The sequence below is a fragment of the Scyliorhinus torazame genome, chromosome 5, assembly GCF_047496885.1.
Source record: "Scyliorhinus torazame isolate Kashiwa2021f chromosome 5, sScyTor2.1, whole genome shotgun sequence".
Lineage (NCBI taxonomy): Eukaryota > Metazoa > Chordata > Chondrichthyes > Carcharhiniformes > Scyliorhinidae > Scyliorhinus > Scyliorhinus torazame.
This window is the reverse complement of record NC_092711.1, coordinates 84,630,981-84,651,895: the sequence shown is the minus strand read 5'-3', so window position 1 is coordinate 84,651,895 and position 20,915 is coordinate 84,630,981. Positions and strand designations below refer to the sequence as shown.

The 20,915-nt window shown below is 49.4% G+C and overlaps 2 protein-coding genes and 1 pseudogene across 2 annotated transcripts in view; 1 reads left to right on the top strand and 2 right to left on the bottom strand.

Annotated features, from left to right (window-relative positions):
* LOC140418722 (uncharacterized) overlaps window positions 1-20,915 on the top strand; it is a 402,445-nt gene that overhangs the window by 202,574 nt on the left and 178,956 nt on the right. The gene's annotated exons all lie outside the window — the stretch shown is intronic.
* LOC140418733 (uncharacterized) lies at window positions 8,017-11,075 on the bottom strand (annotated as a pseudogene).
* Window positions 18,439-20,915, bottom strand: part of LOC140422824 (uncharacterized) — a 94,411-nt gene continuing 91,934 nt past the window's right edge. The window contains exon 4 of the mRNA XM_072507726.1: window positions 18,439-19,962. Within this exon, the coding sequence (XP_072363827.1) occupies window positions 19,015-19,962 (948 nt within the window). The 3' untranslated portion in view covers window positions 18,439-19,014. The remainder of the gene's footprint in view (window positions 19,963-20,915) is intronic.

Sequence of the window (20,915 nt, the reverse complement as noted above, 5' to 3'; positions counted from 1 at the left end):
CCTGAACCTCCCCATTGTCATTGAGTTCCAAGTACCTTTCAATACACCCCCTCACCCTTAAACACACCCCCTCATCTGCCAATAATCCCATGTCCATTCTCCAGGGTGGGTGCTGTTCTTTTTCCTCCCCTATCTCCAGGTCCACCCAATGTGGAGCGTGGTCCGAAATAGCTATAGCCGTGTACTCCGTCCCCGTCACCTTCGGGATCAGTGCCCTTCCCAAAACAAAAAAGTCTATCCGTGAATAGACTTTGTGGACATAGGAGAAGAACGAAAACTCCTTACTCCTAGGTCGACTAAATCTCCAGGGGTCGACTCCTCCCATCTGCTCCATAAAGTCCTTGAGCACCCTAGCTGCAGCCGGCCTCGTTCCGGTCCTGGACCTCGATCTGTCCAGCCCTGGGTCCAGCACCGTATTAAAATCTCCACCCGTTACCAACTTTCCCGCCTCTAGGTCCGGGATGCGTCCCAACATGCGCCTCATAAAATTGGCATCATCCCAGTTCGGGGCATATACGTTCACTAAAACCACCGCCTCCCCTTGCAATCTGCCACTCACCATCACGTATCTGCCCCCACTATCCGCCACTATGGTCTTTGCCTCAAACATTACCCGCTTCCCCACTAATATAGCCACCCCCCTGTTTTTTGCGTCTAGCCCCGAATGAAACACCTGCCCCACCCATCCTTTGCGAAGTCTGACCCAGTCTATCAGTTTCAGATGCGTCTCCTGCAGCATAACCACATCTGCCTTAAGTTTTTTTAGGTGTGCGAGTACCCGTGCCCTCTTAATCGGCCCGTTCAGCCCTCTCACATTCCACGTGATCAGCCGGGTTGGGGGGCTCTTTAACCCCCCCCTGTCGACTAGCCATCTCCTTTTTCAATCCAGCTCCTCACCCGGTTCCCACATAGCCGTATCTCCCCCCAACGGCGTCCTCCCGCCCCGACCACCCCACCCCATACCAGCTCCCCCTTCTCCCCAGCAGCAGCAACCCAGTTAACCCCCCCCCCCCCCCCGCTAGATCCCTTTCTAGCGTAATTGCACCCCCCATGTTGCTCCCAGAAGTCAGCAAACTCTGGCCGACCTCGGCTTCCCCCCGTGACCTCGGCCCCCACTGTGCGAGGCCCCCTCCTTCCTGCTTCCCTGTTGGCCCCGCCCCCAGCTCCTCATCCTCCCTCCCCCCCTCCCCCACGACATGGGGAAGAGAGAAAAGTTACAGGGTCGCAGGATTATCAACTTGGGAAATCATCTCTTCCCCCATTTCCCCCCCCCCCCTTCACCCCACGTAGTCACCCCACCACTTTGTCCCAAACGTTCTTTTCTAGCCCGCTTATTCCAGTTCCTCCTCGACAATAAATGTCCACGCCTCTTCTGCCGTTTCAAAGTAGTGGTGTTTCCCTTGATGTGTGACCCACAGTCTTGCCGGCTGCAGCATTCCAAATTTAACCTTCCTTTTGTGCAGCACCGCCTTGGCCCGATTAAAGCTTGCCCTCCTTCACACTCCAATCTTGATATATGCGGATCACCGCGTTCTCCCACCTACTGCTCCGGGTTTTTTTTTCCCATCTGAGGACCATCTCTCTGTCCTTATATCGGAGAAATCTCACCACTATGGCTCGAGGAATTTCTCCAGCCCTCGGTCTTCGCGCCATAACTCGATAAGCTCCCTCCACCTCCAACGGGCCCGTCGGGGCCTCTGATCCCATTAACGAGTGAAGCATCGTGCTCACATATGCCCCGACGTCCACCCCTTCGGGAAGACCAAGAATCCTTAAATTCTTCCTCCTCGCATTACTCTGCAGCACCTCCAGCCTTTCCACACACCTTTTGTGTTGTGCCTCGTGCATCTGTCTTCACCACCAGGCCCTGTATTTCGTCCTCATTCTCCGCAGCCTTTGCCTTCACGACCCGAAGCTCCTGCTCCTGAGTCTTTTGCTCCTCCTTTCGCCCTTCAATCGCCTGTAATATCGGGGCCAGCAGCTCCTTCGTCATCTCCTTTTTAAGTTCTTCCACGCAGCGCCGCAGGAACTCTTGTTGGTCACGGCCCCATATTAAACTGCCACCTTCCGACGCCATCTTGCTTTGTGCTTGCCTTCCTGGCCGCTGCTCTAGAGGATCCACCGCAATCCGGCCACTTTCCTCTCCTTTTTCCATCCGTGTCCAGGGGGGATTCCCTTCTGGTTTACCGCACAGTGTTTTTAGCCGTTAAAATTGCCGTTGGGGCTCCTATTAAGAGCCCAAAAGTCCGTTCCACCGGGAGCTGCCGAAACGTGCGACCTAGCTGGTCATCGCCGCACCCGGAAGTCTCACTCTAACTTCTAACCAGGATCTGGTTAATAAATAAATAAATACTTTTTTAAAAAAAATTATATATATAATAATATATGGCACTTACCTCACACCAATGGGTCTTATTATTAGGTTAGAGGGGGAGGGCGGGTGGGAGACACTACGTGTAGTGTCTCAGGTTTCCTCTCCACCAGAATTTATTGGTTGGGGGGGGGGCCCTTCCCAGAAGTCCGCGAACTTCCGGTTCCCGCCTTTCATAAAACAAAAACAGAAAAGAACAGAAACGGGACCAGGTAAGTGTTTTTAAAGTAAAAACTTACCTCCCAGAAGGCCCTTGCGCACCGCTCCCGCCGAAATCCAAAGTGCTGCTCCTGCAAAGGTAAGGGTTTTAAAAGTAAAAACTTACCTCCCAGAAGGCCCTTGCGCACCGCTCCCGCCGAAATCCAAAGTGCTGCTCCTGCAAAGGTAAGGGTTTTAAAAGTGAAAACTTACCTCCCAGAAGGCCCTTGCGCACCGCTCCCGCCGAAATCCAAAGGATAGAAAGAGATTTAAATGCTCTCCATCTGAATACACCAGTATTTGTAATAAGATAGATGAACTGATGGCAGAGATAGAAATAAATGTGCATGGTATCGCAGCCAATACAGGGATGTGTTTGCAAAGTTGCTGAAGCTGGAAACTGAATATTCCGGAGTAGTTGACTTCACAGAGGATTGGATTGGATTTGTTTATTGTCACGTGTACCGAGGTACAGGGAAAAGTATTTTTCTGCGAGCAGCTCAACAGATCATTAAGTACATGAAAAGAAAAGGGAATAAAAGAAAATACATAATAGGGCAACACAACATATACAATGTAACTACATAAGCAATGGCATCGGATGAAGCATACAGGGTGTAGTGTTAATGGAGTCAGTCCATAAAGGGTCATTCAGGAGTCTGGTGACAGTGGGGAAGAAGCTGTTTTTGAGTCTGGTCGTGTGTGTTCTCAGACTTCTGTATCTCCTGCCCGATGGAAGAAGTTGGAAGAGTGAGTAAGCCAGGTGGGAGGGATCTTTGATTATACTGCCCGCTTACCCCAGGCAGCGGGAGGTGTAGATGGAGTCAATGGATGGGAGGCAGGTTTGTGTGATGGACTGGGCGGTGTTCACGACCCTCTGAAGTTTCTTGCGGTCCTGGGCCGAGCAGTTGCCATACCAGGCTGTGATGCAGCCTGATAGGATGCTTTCTATGGTGCATCTGTAAAAGTTGGTAACAGTCAATGTGGACATGCCGAATTTCCTTAGTTTCCTGTGGAAGCATAGACGCTGTTGTGCTTTCTTGGTGGTAGCGTCGACGTGGGTGGACCAGGACAGATTTTTGGAGATGTGCACCCCTAGGAATTTGAAACTGCTAACCATCTCCACCTCGGCCCCGTTGATGCTGACAGGGCTGTGTACAGTACTTTGCTTCCTGAAGTCAATTACCAGCTCTTTAGTTTAGGATAGGACGAGATGAAAGGGTATGGGTGAGTTCTGATGATCACATTTGAGATCAACACAGTCGTGAGAAACGATCTCGGCTCAGAAGATGAAGATGTGAAAATGAAATGAAATGAAAATCACTTATTGTCACAAGTGGGCTTCAATGTAGTTACTGTGAAAAGCCCCTAGTCGCCACATTCCGGCACCTGTTCGGGGAGGCTGGTACGGGAACTGAACCATGCTGCTGGCCTGCATTGGTCTGCTTTCAAAGCCAGCGATTTAGCCCTGTGCTAAACCAGCCCTTGATTAGATGTAGAATTACATCTCAGATGTAGAATTAGCTTGTCTGGAGATAAGCAAAATAAGCGTAGTAAGTCACGATTGTACTTCGTAGTTTAAATGTCACCTAACAGTTGCAGCCTGGTCGATTTATAATTGCTGCAGAAATAATAGGGACTTGTGAGAAAGGTAATCGTAGGTATTTATAACCTGGATATGAATTGGATAATGTGAAATGGCAGGGGTAGGATTCAAGATGGCTGCCTTGTGTATACCCAGGACAGTTTAAGTGAAAGGGGGTGGCATGGTAACACAGTGGTTAGCACTGCTGCTTCACAGCACCAGGGTCCCAGGTTCGATTCCCGGCTTGGGTCATTGTCTGTGCGGAGTCTACACGTTCTCCCCGTGTGTGCGTGGATTTCCTCCGGGCGCTCCAGCTTTCTCCCACAAGTCCCATAGATGCTTGTTAGGTGAATTCTCCCTCAGTGTACCCGAACTGGCACCGGAGTGTGGCAACTAGGGGATTTTCACAGTAACTTCATTCCAGTGTTAATGTAAGCCTACTTACGGCACTAATAAAGTTCATTATTGTTTAATTTTTATTCATTCAAGGGATGTGCATTAACGGGCTCGGCCAACATTTATCGCTCATCCCTACGTGACCTCAAGAAGTTGGTGGTGAGCTTCCTTGTTGAACCCCTGAAGTACCTGAGGTGTTGGTACACACACAGTACTCTTAGGGAGGGAGTTCCAGTGACAGAATGGTAATATATTTCGAAGTTAGGATGGTGAGTGATTTGGAGGTGAACTTCCAGGTGGTGGTGTTTTCATATATCTGTTGTCTTTGTCCTACTGGATGGTCGTGGTTGGGGGTTTGGAAAGTCTAAGGAGCTTTGGTGAGTTTCACCAGTGCATATTGTAGATGTTACATACTATTGCACACTGTTTGTTAGTAGTGGAAGGAGTGAATGTTTGTGGATGGGGTGCCAATCAAGTGGGCTGCTTTGTCCTGGATGGTGTCAAGCTTCTTGCCTGTTGTTGGGAGCTCCACTCAGGCAAAGGCAGAGTATTCCATTACATTTATGGGCGGCACCGTGGTTAGCACTGTTCAGAGGTGGTAATGCCATTGAATGTCAAGGGGCATTGGTTAGATTCTCTCTTGTTGGAAATGGCCATTGCCTGGCACTTGACTGGCTTGAATGTTACTTGCCACTTATCAACCCGTCTGGATATTGTCCAGGTCTTGTTGCATTTGGAAATGAACTGCTTGAGTATCTGAGGAGGTGTGAATGGCACTGAACATTGTGCAGTGATCCCCAAGATAAATAAGTTTATTCAAAGATAAAGGTTTACTGAACAACTTTGAGACATTGACCTTCACAACGTCATGCAGGTGACCAATCTGTAGAAGCCTAACCCTCTCAGGCTCCTTCTCTGACAGCAATTTCTGTGGAACGTAGCCTCGGTAGTCTTTTGCACTTGGCTAACAAGACCGTTGGAACCTCATTTTATCCTCCAAAGTGACCATGAGCTCACCATAAGACCATAAGACATAGGAGCAGAATTAGGCCACTCGGCCCATCGAGTCTGCTCCACCATTCAATCATGTCTGATATTTTTCTCATCTCCATTCTCCTGCCTTCCCCCCATAACCCCTGATCCCCTTGTTAATCAAGAATCTATCTATCGCTGTCTGAAAGACACTCAGTGATTTGACCTCCATAGCTTTCTGCGGCATTGAGTTCCACAGATTCACCACCCTCGGGCTGAAGAAATTCCTCCTCATCTCTGTTTTAAAGGATCATTCCTTTAGTCTGAGATTGTGTCCACTGGTTCTAGTTTTTCCTACAAGTGGAAACATCCTCACCACGTCCATTCTATCCAGGCCTTGCTGTACCCTATAAGTTTCAATAAGATCCCCCCTCATCCTTCTAAACTCCAACGAGTACAGACCCAGAGTCCTCAACCGTTCCTCATACGAGAAGCTCTTCATTCCAGGGATCATTCTTGTGAACCTTCTCTGGACCCTTTCCAAGGCCAGCACATCCTTCCTTAGACACGGGCCCAGAACTGCTCACAATACTCAAAATGGGGTCTGATTAGATCTTATACAGACTCAGAAGTACATCCCTGGCCTTGTATTCTTGCCTCTTGACATGAATGCTAACATTGCATTTGCCTTCCTAACTGCCGACTGAACCTGCGCGTTAACCTTAAGAGAATCCTGAATAAGGACTCCCAAGTCCCTTTGTGCTTCTGATTTCATAAGCATTTTCCCATTTAGAAAATCGTCTATGCCTAAATTCCTCCTTCCAAAGTGCATAACCTCACACTTTTCCACATTGTATTCCAGCTGCCACTTTTCGCTCACTCGCCTAGCCTATCCAAATCCTTCTGCAGCCCCATCAATACAACCCGTCCCTCTACAGATCTTTTTATCATCTGCAAACAGTGCCTTCAGTTCCTTCTTCCAGATCATTAATGTACTTTGTGAAAATTTGTGGTCCCAGCACAGACCCTAGGCTAACCACTAGTCACCGGTGGCCATCCTGAAAAAGACACCTTTATCACCACTCTCTGCCTTCTGCAAGTCAGCCAATCCCCTATCTATGCCAGGATCTTACCCTTAACACCATGGGCTCTTAAACGTATTTAACAGTCTCCTAGGCGGCACATTGTCAAAGGCAAGAGTTGGGCCTGTTGCAACATGAAAATTGTTCAATTTGATCACTAGATTAATTTATGACTGGATGGTAATTACTTATATCACCATCTCTCATTATCTTGGACAGGAATACAATTGAACTGTTTCATAATATCCCTTTATCTGATTCTGTACAATTCCTTATTCATACCGTTTCAAATGTTGAGGTTAATCAGAGTTGGAAGGTCTCTCTTGCCAGTACATTTATCCTCATTGCACATTCTTTACATACACAACAATTAGGCTTTTACATTTTTACAACAAATAAAAGTGAGCCTTTCACTATAACTACTGATTAAGTAATTGTAACTCAATGAAGGCTCACTTCTTACTCAAGCATTACAGACTGGTAGGTAATTAAAACAGTAATCGAGATAAGAGTTGAAGCTTTTCATCTTCCACTCATCAGGACATTCGCACGAATAGAAAATTTAAAGGGAACAACAATTTAAACTTCAAGAGAAGAGAGTGTTGATTTGTTGGTAAGTGGACTCTGATTGGTAGAGGTGTTGCCATGGGGAGGCATTGCCATGGGGAGGCATTGCCATGGGGAGGCGTTGCCGTGGAGAGGCATTGCCATGGAGAGTGCACCAGTTAACTGATGAGACAAGCTTTGTTTAAATTCAAACCAGGCAGGTTGACTCTGATTGAATCAGGCATTTCCTGTGGAATGAACCATAGAACATAGAACAATACAGCGCAGTACAGGCCCTTCGGCCCACGATGTTGCACCGAAACAAAAGCCATCTAACCTACACTATGCCATTATCATCCATATGTTTATCCAATAAACTTTTAAATGCCCTCAATGTTGGCGAGTTCACTACTGTAGCAGGTAGGGCATTCCATGGCCTCACTACTCTTTGCGTAAAGAACCTACCTCTGACCTCTGTCCTATATCTATTACCCCTCAGTTTAAAGTTAGGTCCCCTCGTGCCAGCCATATCCATCCGCGGGAGAAGGCTCTCACTGTCCACCCTATCCAACCCCCTGATCATTTCGTATGCCTCTATTAAGTCTCCTCTTAACCTTCTTCTCTCCAACGAAAACAACCTCAAGTCCATCAGCCTTTCCTCATAAGATTTTCCCTCCATACCAGGCAACATCCTGGTAAATCTCCTCTGCACCCACTCCAAAGCCTCCACGTCCTTCCTATAATGCGGTGACAAGAACTGTACGCAATACTCCAAATGCGGCCGTACCAGAGTTCTGTACAGCTGCAACATGACCTCCCGACTCCGGAACTCAATCCCTCTACCAATAAAGGCCAACAGAGTGCTGTAGACTCAATGGAACTGAGTATTTATTTTAGATCTAACTGCAGTGGTAGGAAAACACTATTTACTATCCAGGATAAAAGCAGAGTCATGGGACCGGCCAGTCCAGCAGAAAGAAACCCTCCGACCTCCCTCTTCACCCACTGTCAGAATGAACATGGCCCAGTCCTGGATGTGAGTAACAGCAGAATCCAACCCCTGTCATCACTGGTGAACACGCTGGTGTCTCAGCAGGTGGGATGAATCAATAAATCCTTTCTCACAGTCGGAGCAGGTGAATGGCCTCTCCCCACTGTGAACTTGCTGGTGTTTCAGGAGGCTGGATAACTGAGTGAATCCTTTCCCACACTGAGAGCAGGTGAACGGCCTCTCTCCAGTGTGAATGCGCTGGTGTCTCTGCAGGTTGGATGAAGTCGTAAATTTTTTCCCACAGTCGGAGCAGGTGAATGGGCTCTCCCCAGTGTGAATGTGCCAGTGGGTCAGCAGGCTGGATGAATCACTGAATCTCTTCTCACACGTGGAGCATGTGAATGGCTTCTCACTGGTGTGAAGACGCTGGTGCGTCTTAAGGCAGGATGACTGATTGAATCCCTTGCCACACTTAGAGCAGGTAAATGGCCTCTCCCCAGTGTGAACTCATTGGTGTACCAGCAGGCTGGATGAATCAATGTATTTCTTCCCACAATTGGAGCAGGTAAAGGGCCTCTCCCCAGTGTGAACACGCTGGTGTAACAGCAAGGCAGATGAATCAATGTATCCCTTCCCACACATGGAGCAGGTGAATGGTCTCTCCCCAGTGTGAACTCATTTGTGTGTTTGCAGATGGGATGACTGAGTGAATCCCCTCCCACACATAGAGCAGGTGAAAGGCCTCTCCCCAGTGTGAATATGTAGATGAGCTTCCAGCCCAGACGGGAAATGGAAGACCTTCCCACATTCCCCACATTTCCACGGTTTCTTCATGGTGTCGGTTTTCTTGTGTCTCTCCAGGTTAGTTGGAAGAACAGTTCCAATTGTTGGGTTTCAATCCGCTGTGAATGGTGTGATGTTTTTTCAAGCTGTGAAACAGTCAGTTCACTGGAACACTCTCACTCGGTTGTGTGTCTTGGTGCTTTTCCAGTCACATTGATGGTTAAAATGCTTTGAAGCAGACAGAACAATCATTTTCCTTCTAGATTCAAAAGCTGATGAAATTCAGGTCCCGATGAATCGAGTGACTCTGTCAGATTTGGACATGCTGTTTCATTGGAGATTTCTGACTGCAAATCCTCCACTTCTGATATCCTGTAAAGGGAGTTTACAAGTCACCACTGTCAATATGGGAGAGAAATTCAATTGACAATTTTAGTTGCTATGGGACATTCTTTCCCCTCTCCTTCCACAAAAGCTGTAAACCTCCAACCCTCCACTCTCACTCTGCTGTACCTAACATACACCCTCCCAATTACCCTCCTGAATGTATCAATTCATCCAGTATATTACAGAATAGAAAAATTCTAAATGGCCAGACAATGGAATAAATCAAAGAAGAAGGTTTTTATTTACCTTAACACTCAAACGAAAAACACAAATGAATAATTTATTGACAAATAGTATTTGAATAGCCAGAATAAATTTGACTTGAAATATCTCAGATAATAAAAACTGGTTCCACAAAATCTCAGCATTTCCCCCCTCAGCAGATTTGTCTCTAATTCCAGTTCCAGATTCCCACAACTCTCTGTATTTCCCAGAGGGAGAAAGAAAGTGTTTTACTTACAGATATTGGGTAGAAGAGGAAGTTTTGAAGTCTGTGTGTGAAGCTAAAATCCAATGCTCGGCTATTTCAAATCAAACTGCAGGACTGGGAAGAAAATGATGGGAAGACATTTTGCAAAGTCCCCTCCCCCACTCCCTCAGCTGTAGGCCCAGCGCGCAAGCGCAGAAAGCGCTGCTGACCCGAGCTGTCCACAGCAAGTACAGTGCGGCTGCCGCCAGCGGTCGCTCCCGATCTCTTTTTGGACCAGCCAGTCGCCGTAGGGAGAGGGGAGCGGGGAAGATCACTGAGCGGCTTCTCGCTCTGGCCGGAGCCGGTCCACGCCCTTACTACTCTCTGAGTAAAGAACCTACCTCTGACATCTGTCCTATATCTATCTCCCCTCAATTTAAAGCTATGTCCCCTCGTGCGGACATCACCATCTGAGGAAAAAGGTTCTCACTGTCCACCCTATCTAATCCTCTCATCATCTTGTATGCCTCAATTAAGTCACCTCTTAACCTTCTTCTCTCTAACGAAAACAGCCTCAAGTCCCTCAGCCTTTCCTCAGAAGATCTTCCCTCCATACCCCACTTGCGCACCATCGTCGCATTGGCGGCCCAGTAGTATCCACAGAGGTTGGGCAGCGCCAGCCCCCCCTATCTCTACTCCGCTCCAGGAACACCCTTCTCACCCTCGGAGTCCCTCGCGCCCACACAAACCCCATCATACTCCTGTTAACACGCCTGAAAAAAGCCTTTGGGATAAACACGGGGAGGCACTGGAACAGGAACAAAAACCTTGGGAGCACCATCATTTTGATTGACTGCACCCTACCCACCAAGGACAGCAGCAACGCGTCCCACCTCTTGAACTCCTCCTCCATTTGCTCCACCAGCCTTGTAAAGTTAAGCCTATGCAGGGCCCCCCAGCTCCTGGCCACCTGGACCCCCAAATATCTGAAGCTCCTCTCCGCCCTTTTTAGTGGGAGCTCGCCAATCCCCCTCTCCTGGTCCCCTAGCTGAACTACGAACAGCTCACCCTTCCCCATATTGAGCTTGTACCCCGAAAAGTCCCCGAATTCCCTCAGGATCCTCATTACCTCTGGCATTCCTCCCACCGGGTCCGCCACATACAGCAGCAGGTTGTCCGCATAAAGCGACACCCTATGCTCCTCCCCACCCCGCACCAACCCCCTCCAGTTCCTCAACTCTCTCAGTGCCATAGCCAGGGGTTCAATCGCCAGTGCGAAGAGCAGGGGGGGGCAGGGGACACCCCTGTCTCGTCCCTCGGTGCAACCGAAAGTACTCGGACCTCCTCCTGTTTGTGGCCACACTCGCCATCGGGACCTCATACAACAGCCTAACCCACCTGACAAACCCCTCCCCAAACCCGAACCTCTTCAGCACCTCCCACAGGTACCCCCACTCTACCCTGTCGAAGGATTTCTCAGCGTCCATCGCCACCACTATCTCCGCATCCCCCTCCCTCGCCGGCATCATGATAACGTTCAAAAGCCCCCGCACATTCGCGTTCAACTGTCTCCCCTTCACAAACCCCGTCTGGTCTTCATGGATGATCTGCGGTACACAATCCTCAATCCTCGTGGCTAAGACCTTCGCCAGCACCTTGGCATCTACATTTAGCAAGGAAATCGGTCTGTAAGACCCACATTGCAGGGGATCCTAGTCCTGCTTCAGGATCAAGATCAGTGCCCGGGACATCGTCGGGGGTAAAGCCCCCCCCCTCCCTTGCCTCATTAAAGGTCCTAACGAACAGCGGGCTCAACAGGTCCATATATGTTTCATAGAATTCGACCGGGAAACCGTCCGGCCCCGGTGCCTTCCCCGCCTGCATGCTTCCTATCCCTTTGATCAGCTCCTCCAGCCCAATCGGGGCCCCCCAATCCCACCACCAGTCCCTCTTCCACCTTTGGAAACTCAATTGGTCCAGGAAGCGGTCCATCCCTCCCTCCTCCCGTGGGGGCTCGGATCGCTACAATTCCTCGTTAAAGTCCCTGAAGACCCCATTGATGCCAAACCCCACTGCACCACAGTCCCTCCCTTGTCCTTAACTCCCCCAATCTCCCTAGCTGCGTCCCGCTTCCGAAGCTGATGCGCCAGCATCCGGCTTGCATTTTCTCCAGCCTCGTAAATCGCCCCCTGTGCCTTCCTCCACTGCACCTCCGCCTTCCTGGTGGTCACCAGGTCTAATTCGGCCTGGAGGCTATGCCTCTTCCTCAACAATCCTTCCTCAGGCCCTTCCGCATACCTCCTGTCTACCCTCACCATCTCCCCCACCAGCCTCTCCCTCTCCTCCCGCTCCTTGTGGGCCCGAATGGAGATCAGCTCTCCCCTCACCACCACCTTCAGTGCCTCCCATACCATCCCCACTCGGACCTCCCCGTTGTCATTGGTCTCCAAGTACCTCTCTATACTTCCTCGGACACGCTCGCTCACCTCCCCGTCCACCAACAGCCCCACCTCCAAGCGCCACAGGGGGCGCTGGTCCCTCTCCTCCCCATCTCCACGTCTACCCAATGCGGGGCGTGGTCCGAAATGGCTATTGCCGAATACTCGGTATCCTCTACTCTCGCTATCAGCGCCCTACTCAAAATGAAAAAGTCGATTCTAGAATAAGCCTTATGGACATGTGAGAAAAATGAAAATTCCCTAGCCCCTGGCCTTGCAAATCTCCAAGGGTCCACCCCTCCCATTTGGTCCATAAAACCCCTCAACACTCTAGCCGCCGCCGGCTTCCTACCCGTCCTAGACCTGGAGCGATCCAGTGCCGGATCCAACACCGTGTTAAAGTCTCCCCCCATTATCAGGCCCCCCACTTCCAAGTCTGGGATCCGACCCAACATAGGCCGCATAAAACCCGCATCATCCCAGTTCGGAGCATACACATTGACCAGTACCACCCTCTCTCCCTGCAACTTACCACTATGTACCTACCGCCTTTATCTGCCACAATGCCGGCCCCCGCCCCCCCCCCCCCCCCCCCCCCGGCTAGGACCCATCCTCGCTGGTTTACTCCCCCCCATTGCACTTCCGCAAGTCAGCTGACTGCTGCTGACCCCGGCCACTCCCGCCTCCCCTTCGACTCCTCCCATTGTGTGGCACACCCTCTTCTCCCGCTCCCCATAGACAGGCTCTCTCCCTCCCCCCTCCGTTCTAACCGCGGGAAACAATCCTCGCTTCCCCGTCCCGGCCCCGCCCCCCCAGCCTTCAGCGCGGGAAAAAAGCCCGCGCTCTCCACCTACCAGGCCCCGCCACCAACCAAAACAGTGCCCAACCCGCCCCATCCACCCTCCCCAACCCGAAAGAGAAAAACACAGAGAAAAAGAAACCCAAAACAATGCAAAGGCCCCCCCCCTGGCGAACCAAAAATAGGCATAACATATCCACCGCAGTCCCCAATCGCCCATCCTGACCCTCAGTCTGTGTCCAGCTTCTCGGCCTGAACAAAGGCCCACGCCTCCTCCGGAGACTCAAAATAATGGTGCCGGTCCTTGGAGGTAACCCACAGTCGCGCCGGCTGCAACATGCCAAACCTCACCCCCTTCCTATGCAGCACCGCCTTCGCTCGATTGTACCCGGCCCTCCTGTTCGCCACCTCCGCACTCCAGTCCTGATATATCCGAACCTCCGCGTTCTCCCACCTGCTGCTCCTCTCCTTCTTGGCCCACCTGAGCACACACTCCCGATCGACGAACCGATGGAACCACACCAGCACCTCCCGCGGAGGCTCGTTAGCCTTGGGCCTCCTCGCCAACACTCTATGGGCCCCTTCCAGCTCCAGGGGCCCCTGGAAGGACCCCGCTCCCATCAGCGAGTTCAACATGGTGACCACGTAGGCCCCCACGTCCGGCCCCTCCAGCCCCTCCGGGAGGCCCAGAATCCGCAGATTCTTCCGCCTCGACCGATTCTCCACTCCTCGAACCGCTCCTGCCATTTCTTGTGGAGCGCCTCATGCGCCTCCACCTTTACCGCCAGGTCTAAGATCTCGTCCTCATTGTCAGAGATCTTTTGTCGAGCCTCTCAGATCGCCACCCCCTGGGCCGTCTGTGTCTTCAGCAGATTATCAATAGAAGCCTTCATCGGCTCTAGCAGGTCCGTTTTAATCTCTCTGACGCAGCGCTGGATACCCTCCTGTTGCACCTCCGCCCACTGCCTCCACGCTGCCTAGTCTCCGCCCGCCGCCATTTTGTCCTTCTTCCCCCCTTTCTTCTGGTCCACCACCACCTTTTTTGTCACCCCGCTCCTAGTTAAAACTATATACTGATGGGGAGTTTTTATTAACTCCTTCCCACACCGAGAAACGTTGAAAAAAGTGCCCTTGGGGGCCCTGAAAAGAGCCCAAAAGTCCGTTTTTGCGGGAGCCGCCGAATGTGCGACTTAGCTCTGCATAGCCGCAACCGGAAGTCTTGAGAGGGAATCCTTTTGGCCGTGTTGGCTTCACCAATATGCCCCAAAAAGTCTGTGAAAACTGCTGAAAAAGAACAAGAACAAAAAAGAACAAAGAAATGTACAGCACAGGAACAGGCCCTTCGGCCCTCCAAGCCCGTGCCGACCATGCTGTCCGACTAAACTACAATCTTCTACACTTCCTGGGTCCGTATCCCTCTATTCCCATCCTATTCATGTATTTGTCAAGATGCCCCTTAAATGTCACTATCGTCCCTGCTTCCACCACCTCCTCCGGTAGCGTGTTCCAGGCACCCACTACCCTCTGCGTAAAAAACTTGCCTCGTACATCTACTCTAAACCTTGCCCCTCTCACCTTAAACCTATGCCCCCTAGTAATTGACCCCTCTACCCTGGGGAAAAGCCTCTGACTATCCACTCTGTCTATGCCCCTCATAATTTTGTAGACCTCTATCAGGTCTCCCCTCAACCTCCTTCGTTCCAGTGAGAACAAACCGAGTTTATTCAACCGCTCCTCATAGCTAATGCCCTCCATATCAGGCAACATTCTGGTAAATCTCTTCTGCACCCTCTCTAAAGCCTCCACATCCTTCTGGTAGTGTGGCGACCAGAATTGAACACTATACTCCAAGTGTGGCCTAACTAAGGTTCTATACAGCTGCAACATGACTTGCCAATTCTTATACTCAATGCCCCGGCCAATGAAGGCAAGCATGCCGTATGCCTTCTTGACTACCTTCTCCACCTGTGTTGCCCCTTTCAATGACCTGTGGACCTGTACTCCTAGATCTCTTTGACTTTCAATACTCTTGAGGGTTCTACCATTCACTGTATATTCCCTACCAGCATTAGACCTTCCAAAATGCATTACCTCACATTTGTCCGGATTAAACTCCATCTGCCATCTCTCCGCCCAAGTCTCCAAACAATCTAAATCCTGCTGTATCCTCTGACAGTCCTCATCGCTATCCGCAATTCCACCAACCTTTGTGTCGTCTGCAAACTTACTAATCAGACCAGTTACATTTTCCTCCAAATCATTTATATATACTACAAAGAGCAAAGGTCCCAGCACTGATCCCTGTGGAACACCACTGGTCACAGCCCTCCAATTAGAAAAGCATCCTTCCATTGCTACTCTCTGCTTTCTATGACCTAGCCAGTTCTGTATCCACCTTGCCAGCTCCCCCCTGATCCCGTGTGACTTCACCTTTTGTACTAGTCTACCATGAGGGACCTTGTCAAAGGCCTTACTGAAGTCCATATAGACAACATCCACTGCCCTACCTGCATCAATCATCTTAGTGACCTCTTCGAAAAACTCTATCAAGTTAGTGAGACACGACCTCCCTTCACAAAACCATGCTGCCTCTCACTAATACGTCCATTTGCTTCCAAATGGGGGTAGATCCTGTCTCGAAGAATTCTCTCCAGTAATTTCCCTACCACTGAAGTAAGGCTCACCGGCCTGTAGTTCCCGGGATTATCCTTGCTACCCTTCTTAAACAGAGGAACAACATTGGCTATTCTCCAGTCCTCCGGGACATCCCCTGAAGACAGTGAGGATCCAAAGATTTCCGTCAAGGCCTCAGCAATTTCCTCTCCAGCCTCCTTCAGTATTCTGGGGTAGATCCCATCAGGCCCTGGGGACTTATCTACCTTAATATTTTTTAAGACACCCAACACCTCGTCTTTTTGGATCTCAATGTGACCCAGGCTATCTCCACACCCTTCTCCAGACTCAACATCTACCAATTTCTTCTCTTTGACCAAAGGTCAGAGAGTAAGTTCCAGACGGGAGCTGCCGAATGCACGACCTACTCCTCCATGGCCGCCACCGGAAGCCTCGTCCCCGCTTCTTCAATGGCCTTGGTAGATCTCTTCACAGTTGTTCCCTCTGCTGCTAGAATTCACCTTTATTAGAGGCCCTCAAGTCAGGTTGCAGCTTTAAGCTTGCCCTTCCCCCGCTCCTCTCTCCCCTGCAGTTACAGACTAATCTTTTACTGTTTCTGCCGGGTCTGGTAACCAAAAGACATAACATTCCTGGGGGACACTGTCAGGGGAATGTTACAGTCTTCTTCCCACACCGGGAAATGTCAAATAAATGCCGTGGGGGCCTTGTAAAAGAGCCCAAAAGTCCATTCGAAGCGGGAGCTACCGAATATATGACCTAGCTCTGTATAGCCGCACCCGGAAGTCAGTCTGAACATTTCTCATCAACCACCACTCTTTGTCTCCTTGCAGCTAGCCAATTTCTGATCCAAACTGCTAAATCACCCTGAATCCCATGCCTCCGTATTTTCTGCAGTAGCCTATCGTGGGGAACCTTATCAAACGCTTTACTGAAATCCATATACGCCACATCAACTGCTTTACCCTCATCCACCTATTTGGTCACCTTCTCAAAGAACTCAATAAGGTTTGTGAGCACGACCTACCCTTCACAAAACCATGTTGACTATCTCTAATCAAATTATTCCTTTCCAGATGATTATACATCCTATCTCTTATAAACCTTTCCAAGACTTTGCCCACAACAGAAGTAAGACTCACTGGTCTAGTTACCGGGGTTGTCTCTATTCCCCTTCTTGAACAAGGGGACAACATTTGCTATCCTCCAGTCTTCTGGCAGTATTCCTGCAGACAAAGATGACTAAAAGATCAAAGCCAAAGGCTCAGCAATCTCCTCCCTAGCTTCCCAGAGAATCCCAGGATAAATCCAATCCGGCCCAGGGTACTTATCTATTTTCACACTTTCCAGAATTGCTAACACCTCCTCCTTTTGAACCTCAAGCCCTTCCTAGTCTCGTAGCCTGAATCTCAGTATTCTCCTCGACAACATTGTCTTTTTCCTGTGTGAATACTGATGAAAAATATTCATTTAGCACCTCTCCTATCTCCTCGGACTCCACGCACAACTTCCCACTCCTGTCCTTGACTGGCCCTACTCTTACCCTAGTCATTCTTTTATTCCTGACATATCTATAGAAAGCTTTAGGGTTATCCTTGATCCTACCTGCCAAAGACTTCTCATGTCCCCTCCTGGCTCTTCTTAGCTCTCTAGTTCCTTCCTAGCTAACTTGTAACTCTTGAGCGCCCTAACTGAACCTTCGTGTCTCATCTTTACATAAGCCTCCTTCTTCCTCTGGACAAGTGTTTCGACTGCTTTCATAAACCACGGTTCCCTCGCTCGACCAGTTCCTCCCTGCCTGACAGGTACATACTTATCAAGGACACGCAGTAGCTGTTCCTTGAACAAGCTCCACATTTCCATTGTGCCCATCCTCTGCAGTTTTCCTCTCCATCCGATGCATCCTAAGTCTTGCCTCATCGCATAATTGCCTTTCCCCCAGATATAACTCTTGCCCTGCAGTATATATCTATCCCTTTCCATCACTAAAGTAAACTTAATCAAATTGTGGTCACTATCACCAAAGTGCTCACCTACCTCCAAATCTAACACCTGTCCTGGTGCTCTTTTGTGGGGTAGGTGCAAACCTGATGGGCCGAATGGCCTCCTTCTGCACTGTCGGGATTCTATGATGCAGTCAGGCCAGTTGGGTTAATCTAGCATTTTCTGTTTTCACTCTACATTACACACATTTTTAATCCACTAATTATATTTATTGAACCACTGTACCATCAACTACTCGGAGCAGTGTGTTGATGTTTCAGCTACTTTGTAGGATTTTCGCTCTCACAATCTGATGGGTCTGGTTGGTGGTATTTCCTTGGTACTGTCCATGTGTTAGGGTGTTTGTATATTTTAGGGAACATGTAAAACTTCCTTCGTTCTGCCCATTGTCCCCTCAGATATTCCATCTGTTTTTGGTTAATGTGTCTGGAGTCTGAGTTCTTCCAATCCGTCTCCAAATCTCCTTCCTGTCTCGGGTATATGGGTCTAGGTAGCTTGGTGTTGTGATTCGTGTTGTTTAGTTGTCTGTCTCCAGCAGGTATTGTTGTCTCTCGATAATGACTGTGCTGCTACCCTTGTCTTCTGGCTTTATGAACATATCCGTGTTGGATCCAAACTACCGGATTGTCTGTCTTTCTCTCCGGGTAAGATTCAGTTTGTCTCTTGTATTTCACTACGATGACAGGGCAGAGACCTGATTGAAGGGCTCAAACATGGGAATTCTGGGAAAGATAGTCAAGAATTTGGGAGGTGACAACATGTTCAAAGAGTTTGGAGAGGAGAGGGAGGTTGAAGATGGGGCAGTAATTTGTAAGGATGGCAGGGTCAAGGGTTTGTTTTATTGAGGAGGGGGTGATGATGGCAGATTTGGAGGACAGAGGGACAGTAGCTGAAGAGAGAGAAATGTTGACAATATCCATGGACACAGGGTGGTTGGCTGATCAGTAGCTTAGTGGGAATAGGGTCGATGGAGCAGGAACTGGGTCTCATGGACAAGATGAACTCTTAGAGGGCATGAGGGGAGATGGGAGAAAAACTAGAGAAAGATGTGGGTTCAGGGCTCAGGAAAGGATGAAATTTATAGACAGTTTGGTCCAGTGGGTTTGTGGAAGGGAGGGAAGCAGCAGAGGCAGCTGATCGGATTTACTCAATCTCAGTCACAAAGAAGCTCCACAAGCTCCGCACACGTCTTGTTGGAGGTGAGGATGGAAGAAACGGGGAGAGCAAGAGTACTTCAAAAGGAACTAACTTGTGTCAGAGATATTAAAAAGTTTCAAGATGCTGTGTATTTAACACAAATCTAATTTATTTGACTTTTAGCCAAAATATTAGCACCTGTAAATGGACTGGAGGTTGTTATCAGCAGAAAGAGACCCAAATGAACATGGTTCAGTCCTGAACTGCAAAATCCAATCGCTGTGATTACTTGTGGCCTCGTTGGTGTTTTAGTAGCTGGGATGAAGTGGTGAATCCCTTCCCACAGTGGGAGCAGGCGAATGGCCTCTCCAGAGTGTGAATTCGCTGGTGCTTCAGCAGGTTGGATGAATCACTGAATCTCTTCCCACACTCGGAGCAGGTGAATGGCCTCTCTCCGATGTGAATTCGCTGATGTACATTGAGGTCAGATGATCGTCTGAACCCAGTCCCGCAGTGAGAGCACCCGAACGGTCTCTCGTCAGTGTGAACACGTTGATGGCACATCAGATTCCCAGAACTTTTAAAGCAATTCCCGCAGTCTGGACATTGAAATGGTCTCTCATCAGTGTGAACTCGCTGGTGACTCAGCAGGTGGTCTGAAATAGTAAATCCCTTCCCACACTCTGAGCAGGTGAATGGTCTCTCCCCAGTATGAACTCGCTCGTGTCTTCGAAGGTGGAATGACCGAGTGAATCTCTTCCCACACTTCGAGCAGGGGAATGGTCTCTCCCCAGTGTGAATTCGCTGGTGTTTCTGCAGGGAGGATGAATCACTGAATCCCTTCCCACACATGGAGCAGATGAATGGTCTCTGCCCAGTGTGAATTCGCTGGTGTGTGGACAGTGAGGATGACTGAGTGAACCCCTTCCCACACTTGGAGCAGGTGAATGGTCTCTCCCCAGTGTGACTGCGTCGATGAATTTCCAGCTTGGATGGGGAAGTTAATCCTTTCCCACAGTCCGCACATTTCCACGGTTTCTCCTCCGTGTGACTGCATTTCTGTCTCGTGAGGCCTGATGATGGTTTCTCCCCACTGTGAACGGTGCTTTTTCCTTCCATGTTCAAAATCCAATGATATTCAGGATATGATAAATTGAGGACTCGGTCAGATCCTGATGTGATGCTTGGTTTGAGTTTCCGGACTTTGAAGCCTCCCCTCCGAACACCCTGTGAAACTGATCTAAAACAGAAAATAGGGAATGAGAGAAAACCCACAAAAACACAAAAGGTAGGTTGTGAAATTGAGCTGAATGAATCTGGTCATTTGTGGGGCTGACATTGGGAAAAAAAGTGACCATGAAAACGTCTCATTTGTTGTAAAAACCCAACTGGCCTCTTCGGGTGGAGAAAGAGGTGAAGAGGGGTTTTGTGTATCTACAAGACATATTAAGAGAGTAGTTGGCAAAGCAAATTCGATCTTGAGCTTCATGAACAGTAATATTGATACCAAAACTATGCTTCTGGTGGCAGTGATTGGCACTGCTGCCTCACAGCGCCAGGGATCCGGGTTCAATTCCGGCCTTAGTGACTGTCTGTGTGCAGTTTGCACTTTCTCCCTGTGTCTGCGTGGGTTTCCGCCCGGTGCTCAGGTTTCCTCCAACAGTCCAAAGACGGGCAAATTAGGTGGATTGGCCTTGATAAGTTGCCCCTTAGTGTCCAGGGATGTGCAGGTTAGGTGGGGCTATGGGGTTACAGGGACAGGGGTATGGGCCTTGGCAGGCTGCCCTTTCAGAGAATCGGTGCAGACTTGATGGGCCGAATGGCCTCCTTCTGCACTGCAGGAATTCTATGGTTCTAATTCTATTCTATGAATCTTTATAAAGCTCTGGTCACCACTCTTCAGGAAGAATGTGAAGGTTCTTGGAGAAGGTGCAGAGGAGATTTACCAGAATGGTTCCAGCAAAGGAGGTTGAGGGGAGATTTGATTCAGGTACACAAGATTATGCCAAGTTTCCATTGGGTGGACAAAGAAACTCTGTTTTCATTCACTGGTCGCACAAGCAGCCAGGACACTGATTTAAAGTTTTGGGTAAAACCTGGATTGAACTATATAAGATCCTGAGGGGTCTTGACAGGGTGGATGTGGAGAGGATGTTTCCTCTTGTGGGAGAATCTGGAACAAGGGG